Raw genomic sequence first — 8,180 nt, forward strand, 5'->3', positions numbered from 1 at the left:
AATAACATGATAAAGTTCACCAGGGCACCTGTCTAAAATGAGAAAATTGTGTTTGGGCTTTTCCATCATGTTCTCAGTGGCCCCACTTGTGTCTTTTTCATGGTGTCAAATAGGGAACTTCCCCGTGGTCTCGTTCCCTCAGGCACACATAGATGGGAAACGGTGGAAACGTGAACCACACAAACAAGCCTACAGCCACGATCCTCAGCAGAAAAAAAAAAAAAAAAAAGCGATATGTTCCAACCACCCACATACCGCTGCACTTTGAACTCAATCACACCTCTCCCAGCGCTGCTCTCATGGCTGCAGATAGAGAATCCACTGAGGTTATTTTCCCATTCCATTACACCAGCGAGTCTGTGTGACACGCAGCCGTTATTGTTGTCTTCTTTTGTCATCTTTGCCATTGGTAGGCCACTCCACGAGCCACTGCGACAACCCTTGAATCTGAAAGACCCTTCAAAAGCAATCCCCTCCTTTCCTCCTGCTCCCATTCCCAGCTCATTAAGGTGAGGTAGCATGAAGAGCCTGCAGGGGGAAGGCTACGCATTATGAATTTATCGTCCTTGATACAAAGAAAATCGTGACTTTCACCTTTACCATGTGCCATTGAAATGAACTGGCGCCGGAGCTGGCAGGCACTGAGGATTCATATGATAATACTTTTTTAATCAGACTTCTTCACTGGACATCTACACCTCTGAATTACCTCTGAGAGTGGAAAAATGTGAATAATAAGATAATTATACCATGAACCGAGCTGGATGTGGTGCTGTGTGGCTGTCAACAGGGAGGTTATCTGACTCCAAGGTCGATTAAGCTTTAACACAGCCGGGCAGGGGTAATTTACATGGTATACTGATTTTATAGCATTATCAGATGCCGATCTGCTGGAGTGGACATGGAGCTGTGTACATCATCTCGATAAAGTTGTTCAGCTGGAGCTTGGCATCACGTATCTTCGTATCTTTATCTGTCTCTCGGGCTCTCTCGGGCTGAGATGCACACTGAGGGCTGAAAAGTGAGCTTTTTAAATGCCATTCTGGCAAATACATGCCCCTTTTCTTTTAACCCTGGCCCTGCCCTCTCATGAAGCTAATGGTGCAGTGCAGTAAGTCAGGATTCACACTGGTCCATAATTAACTGGTAACGGTACTGGAAAGAGATGCTGATGGATCCCTGCCTCCACACCTGAAACCTCCTCACGCACACACACACACACACCTACACTCAGGGAGCCAAAGGTCCAGCTGTATAATAAGGGGCAATAATGAGATCTAGGGCAGGAGACAATTAGGTGGGGTCTCTCAGATGCTGAGGTTTAACACAGGTGCACACAGGAGGAAGCTTCTATTAAACATGTTGATGCAGTCAGCATAGAAATGTTGTTTTTAACACGTGGGTGATGATTATCTGGCCAATGGGGAGCCGGCGAGGTCACAGTGGAGATGTTATAGCTGCTCACTTTAAGGATTAATTAGAGGAGGTTGCAGGCAGGAGAGGGAGGTGTTTTGTGTGGGTGGGTGGGTGGGTGGGTGTGTGTGTCTGTATGTGTGTGGTAGTGGTAGGGGCAGCAGGGCTCACTGAATATGATTATAAAAGTGCCTTTTGGCGAATAATTAGTGTAATTAAATCACTGTTTTGTTATTGAGGCAAAACTTCTTGTTTAGGTAACTCTCAGAGAGACCCACACACACACCGCCACACACACACACACACACACACACACACACACACACACACACACAGCTGCATGCTTTAAAAATATCTGAAGGTCATGTCAAAGCTGCTAAATAGCTGGAAATGTTATTCTATCATCACGACCTCTAATTGTCCACAGCAGCTGACCTTTAAGCTCGGGAGGTTGCTCATCTCAGACTAAATTAACTGACTGTTCAGGTCCTTCCAGTATTGTACAGGAGCTCCAGCACACACACACAGAAGATAGTGGCTGAAGGCTTTCCTCTGCATACACTCTAATACAGTCATCTGCTAATTCTTCTGGTGCAGTACATGTAGCCCCATAACTCATAATCCAATTTGCTGTATTACTTTTTTTTTTTTTTTTTTTTTTCAGAACTGCTATTTGAAAGCAATTGTTTTTTTTTCTTTTGGTTTTTGTTGAGTAAACTGAGACAGAGGAAACAGCTACTCTCCGCACTACCTGGAAACTATATTTCATCATTCTGCACATTAAGAAAATGTCAGAGAGGAAACCAAGCAACACTTTTCAAAAAACAAAAAAAAGAGGTAAATCTTTGCCGGTGGTGTGTGGTAAATAAATCAACTTCATCTGAAGAGAGCTGTGGGCCAAACTGCATTACTCAGAGAAGCGGTTATTGTTTACTTTAACCAAAGGCGAACTCCTGTAAAGGTATCTGCTCCTGCCTTTCAAGGTCTGCTCCTTGTTGTGGCTGTGGGGCGCTCTGTGTTTACACCCCAACCTAAAAGAGGATCTGAGCCGCACAACAATGCAGAGTGGATGTGAATAAATATAGCAGCACTTGCACTGGTATCATATTATGCTGTCTGTACTGTTTTTGCTTTAGGCCCATTTTTTTTTTCTTCTTCTTCTTTTTTTTCAAAGAAATATATCATTCTAAAAATGCAGGGAAGTTTTACAGTGCGCCAAGGGTGCTATGTCACCACACAAGGCCCAATGTGAAAAAAAAATAAATCAGCATGTATTTTTAGAATTGAGCCTAAACAAAACTCTGAGGAGAATAAATGAAATTCTTTGCTAAGAGAGTGATTGCTGCTGAGAATAACTGGGCATCGTTGCCTGCTGAGGATCAAAGGAGGAACGGATGTTATTCCCACTCTTGACATAAGTTGATAGGATCCTCTTGGGCCCTTTAGCCACTTGCTTTATGAGGTCTCTCCACCTGATTTAAAATGTCTCAAAAAGCCTCTGGTTGTGAAGTGCCATTCTTAGCAGCGACAACTCCAGCCGAGGACCCTCTCCTTAAGAGGCCTGCCTCCCCGAGCCAAATGCCCATTTAGGCACGTATGAATATGCATTTTCTGCGAGAGTGAGTGGGCTCCCTCTCCACAGCACCTTGGAGCCTGTTAGGGCATCGAGCGGAGCTCCCAATTTATATGCACACATTAACCACGCTTTCGCCCGGGCTGTCACTGCCTTTCATGTCCAACCCCATCAGGACTGCTGTGGTCCCTGATGGGGGGGGGGGGGGCTTGGCTAGGGTAGACTGAGTTACAGTGATTGTGTGCAAGCAGGCAAAATAGCTGCAGCCGAGCTTGAGCGTCAGATAGACAGATAAAGTGAAGCCCGACCTTTACTGAGCATAAACGCATACAAGGTCGTGCTGAAGGCAGCCTGCCGTGTGCAGCTACGTATCAGCGGTGTCCCCTGCACGGCCAGCCAGTGACCATTAGCAGTGGAATAATGCAGAGTCTGAGCGGCGAAGACACTAAGTGAATGACTGCAGACTGTAGTCGCAGTGAACACTGAGCTGCAAGAGAATGTTCCCAGTAAGTATTTGATAGATGGCGATATGGCAGAAAGAGGCCAAGTTTACATGACATACAAGAGACTGGAAACCCAAATAAAGCTGGAAGTACGCACATCTATTATTTAGAGACAGAGATGCAAAAATATTTTTGCTGTCCTGTAGCTCAAATCAACCAAAACAACTACATGTGCATTGTATCAAGTGCTGCGATGTTAGGCTTTCAGAACAGATCTGTCATAACCAGCAGACGTCTTCCCCCAGACACATGCTTCCCTGCCTCCACAGCCAATGAGAAGGTGCCTTCTGGAGCTTTCTAACAGGGTGTAATGAGTCAATGAAAGTCCTATTGTACACATTGTATTGCTCTGTTGAAGAAGCTATGGAAGACGGGTTTTATTTAAATAATTCAGGTAGCATAAATGGGTAACCTGCGTCACATATTAGGTATTTAACAGCTGCAAAATCAACACCAAATGTGTGAAAATATTTGTTTACTTCTCCTCCACACTGAGGCTACATGTCCTTCGTGTGTTTTCTTTCCATCTCCCTGCTCCTTTGTGCCTCTAATATCTCATTATTTTCCATCTGTGCCGATCTCCCTACATGTCTTTGCCTCTCTCGATCTGATCACACCTGCCTTGCCTGGAGAACCTGCCGCCATTGACCAGCCTCCCCTGGGCTCCTGTTCTACCTGCATAGATTTCAGCCATATTACCCATCCACGCTACCTGTCCCTCCTCTGGATCGTGGGGTTAAATCACACCGTGTGCGCTGCGTGTGATTCACCCACTGAGTGACAGAGAGGTCATCGCTTCCAGCCTGTCAGAAACTGCAGGGCCATGCTACCTTGCCAGCCTGTAATTATCTCCACTATCAGGCCCCTCTTTTTCTCTGTTGCTCTCTCCCTCGTACTCTCTTGCTCAAATCGGATGATTACTGGATGTTAACATTGAAGATTACACCGTTGAAAGATTGAGCACAGTGGGTGCTCTTTGGAGGAGAATGCGGAATTTTTGCACAGAAATAATGAATGCATCGCAAACGCTTTACATTGCAAAGGGCTGAACTGCTGAAACCTGCCTTCAAGCTATATCAGCCCAACAGTCACGTCACATAAACGAGCGGATCCTTGTGAAGCTATGAGCACTGAGCAGAGAGAGATGAAGAGCTCTTACCGTGGTTGGATTTGGAGGTGTGCACAGGGGTGTAGTGGTTCTTGGATGAGGTTCTGACTGGTGTGTTGTCTTTGGGTGAGCCGTTCATCGCTGCAAAATTCTCACAGTCATATTGCGATATGGGGATGGGCCCCTGCTGCCTCAGGATGTCTGCAAGGGCCCTGGAAACCGAAGAAACAAGAACGCCTGTTAAGGCTGCACCAAGAACATGTTTCTCTTCTTGTACAGTTTTCCTCTCTCATTGCAGCCGAACTGAGTTAAAAATGAAGTGATAGCACGTCTGTTTTCTGCACGCCGAATGGCTGCTAATTGTTAAGACAGTGTTGTGCTATTATGGGTAATTCAGGGCTGTTCTGTTTCTTCTTTTTCTTTTACGTCTGGGAACATGATGAATGTTCATTTGCAAGAGAAACAACGTTGGATGTGTGAGTATCTCGTCTAATTGGGTTGAATTTGAATGTTTTTCAGACCGCACCAGGTGCATATGGAAGGATGGAGCCCTCGGGGGGGGTGGGGGGGAAGCAATCATGATGAAAGAAAGTTCAAAAAGTGTTTGTTTGCTTTTTCTGGCATCGCTTGTGTAAAAGGAAATCAAATTACTTTTGCAGCGCTGCAGCAGCTCAAAGCTTTTGTACAACAAATGTATCACAGACGTAACCTTTGCTTTTAAATGAATATTTTAGCCCCCCTCCCCCTCCTGTTACTTATTGAATGTGCAGCGGTGCATGCATGTCACACGACCTTGATACAGCCCCGACGTTAACACTATCCATTATTCACAGTCTTAAGATTGCTCAAGTGTTGAATAATGCATCCAATAAAAGAAAAGCTATTCAATCTTGAGGAAATAATGTGTGTCAGCATTTGTTCACTGATGTGGGTACAGTCTATAACATGTGGTCCACTCATGTATGATAACTCTCATATGGTGAAGCCCCAGGAGGAAGTAGGAGCCAGCTGAGGAGGTGAGATGCAATCATCGGCCATGGTATCCCATCTCTGCTAAAGAGTCTTGTCAAACCCCCACCTGAACACACCAGACAGCCGATGTGCAGGGAGTCGGGGTGGGGGGGGTAAGACTGGGGGCAAGTCATGAAGTATGATCTTTGATGACAGCTGGCCGCCTTGACTTGGTTGCCTCATGAGCCAATTATCTGGGCTATAGTCACATTCAAGCACTAGAGATGCAGTTTTTATTCCAGCTGAATGGAAACAAGAAAGGTTCTATCTGCAAACATCCTATACTGGATGTTTGCTAGTTTATTGTATATACGATGTTGGGCATCAATCCTTCTCACTCCCACACATAACAGATGCACTCATACACACACACACACACACACACACACACACACACTCACTCTCTCTCTCTCTCTCTCTCTTCATGAACACCAGAGCACCACAATCACTGTGATAGTTCTCTTTCAACTCCTCCGTAATTATTTTAGGCTTACACAGATTTAACATCTGCTACAAATCTGATAGAATCTGATCTGAAAAGTGCTCATCAGTTTGGCTTTAGATAACAATCTGTTAATTAATTGAAACACATTGCCAGCCTGATTTCTGGTTCATTATTTCAGATATAGGGGAAAAACACTCTGATCTCTGAATTAAGATAGAAAAAAAAATATTCTAAGTTGCATTCGGGTGCATTGAAAACTGCTGCATTCAACATGACTCTAAGTCTGTTTCTGGCATGAGTCTTGACCTTTGACCCCTGTCTGCAAAGGTTCTTTATGTCTGTCTACATCAGAGGACAGTATGAATATACTTCTAATGGTGCAAATGACGAGCTCTAAGTATGAGACTTTAAGTCTTTTTCTGTCTTACCAAGGGGACATTTGAAAGAAAACACAGAGCAGAGAACATGTTTGTGCTGCAAACACATTTCTTGCATTCACAAGTCACTCTCACAGTATATGTGATTTGAAGCACTTCTACCCACTCACCTATGAATATTCATTTCCTGAGGCGGCTCTGTAGCTTTGTCGTACGCAACTTTGACCGACACTCCCAACACTATGATGAAGGCTATGATCCCACAGGTGATATAGACCGCCGTGTTGGTCTGATCCATGCTCGGATCGTACGTTTCACCGGTGGGGACCGGCGACGGGGCGGCCGTCACTACCCACACCGGCGTTTGGTAGTTCTTGCAGGCTTTCTGATCCAGTCGGTCTTTCTTGTACTCGCAGCAGAAGCGCAGGTAACACGTCCCGCAGCAGTACCGGTGGTCCGTGTTGTTGCACTCGAACATTTTGTCATACTGTCCGCTCACGTCGTAGTAGCCCAGGCAGGTGTCGTGGTTGCTGGCGGGGGCCGGCTGCGGCGTCTTCTGCGGGACGACCGTGGGGACCACAGTGGCTTTGGGAACCTTCCTGGCCGCCTGTTTGGGCTTTTTACCGCCTGGAGCGGCGCTCAGCACGCTCAGCGGGTCCAGGTATATTAGCAGCAACAAAAGGTGCCTTATCCCCATGGTAGTGTGGAGAAGTCTTCAAGTCTTATGTTTTGGTAACGACACTAACTCTGGTTCAACATGCAGGGCTTTAGTCTTGTGTAAGTTTCGCCACCGAGTCTTCCCCTTCTCGCTCAGTCTCCTGTGCCGCCGTCATGCTGAATACAACTCTGTGTAAACTGTTGTCAAGGGCATTTCTTTGCTATCATCAAGCAATGGACAAACTAAAGCCCATTGCGACCCATCGGGGGATCAGCGGCAGGAGAGCACCATATCCTGATCGGGAGGGACGCTGATGGGTGCCCGGGCTCTGCGCGCTCTCTCTCGGCTGGGCGGCGTGTGAGCGCCGCGGTGCGTCGCTGTCCAAGGTGCTGATTCCAGGAGACCCAGTCAGTTCTGCTCAAGTCAAAGTTAGGCTGCAGAAACACATAAGCCAAGTGGGCTCATTAGATATTATCCTCACGTCACAGTCACGTCATTAATTAATTAGTAGGCTCCTACACGTCCAAGCAACTTGACAGATTTTAGTCGTGGAAAACGATCATATTTGAGGTCGTTCTTGCAGTTTGCACGACGCATTCAACTTGGTAACACGACACCCACATAGCACCAGTATCTTCCAAATGAATGTGTTATCTTTATGTTAAGCATTACACCCTAACCATCGCTGCACTCAACTGAGTGTGGATACAGGACAATTTCTGTGATTGCTGTCAACTAAAATTCAAATCGAACTACATCTATGTTGTTTTTCTTCATATACTCAAAGGGTGGGAGTGTGAAAAGCCAGCCTACCTCAGTTAGGATACCCGCTGGGGAGTTGCTCTCTGTCTGGGTCTCCGAAAGTGAGGAGAATATCAGAGCTCTGAGCCTCTCTCTCTCTCTCTCTCTCTCTCTCTCTCTCTCTCTCTCTCTCTCTCTCTCGCTGCTTCTTCTCTCCTCCTTCTCGGCTTTCTCCCTCCCTCCGTCTCTTACATCACTTCAGTGCTGGCGTCAGAACTCAGCCAAGTATCGGCAAATTGCAGCCCCCTCCTCCTCCAAGAAAGCAAAGAAGCAAGCCTGGTTATTGGCATT

The 8,180-nt window shown here is 46.1% G+C and overlaps 1 protein-coding gene across 11 annotated transcripts in view; it reads right to left on the reverse strand.

Annotated features, from left to right (window-relative positions):
• The window catches only part of LOC143338865 (shisa family member 6), a 59,662-nt gene extending 51,686 nt beyond the window's left edge, over positions 1–7,976 (reverse strand). For all 11 annotated transcript variants that reach the window (XM_076759717.1, XM_076759715.1, XM_076759709.1 and 8 more), the window contains exons 1-3: positions 7,902–7,976; positions 6,601–7,522; positions 4,649–4,809 (exon numbers count right to left, since the gene is read on the reverse strand). In XM_076759717.1, the coding sequence (XP_076615832.1) occupies positions 4,649–4,809; positions 6,601–7,127 (688 nt within the window). In that variant the 5' untranslated portion in view covers positions 7,128–7,522; positions 7,902–7,976. The remainder of the gene's footprint in view (positions 1–4,648; positions 4,810–6,600; positions 7,523–7,901) is intronic.
• Positions 7,977–8,180: the final 204 nt, after the last annotated feature.

The sequence above is a fragment of the Chaetodon auriga genome, chromosome 20 (assembly GCF_051107435.1).
Source record: "Chaetodon auriga isolate fChaAug3 chromosome 20, fChaAug3.hap1, whole genome shotgun sequence".
Lineage (NCBI taxonomy): Eukaryota > Metazoa > Chordata > Actinopteri > Chaetodontiformes > Chaetodontidae > Chaetodon > Chaetodon auriga.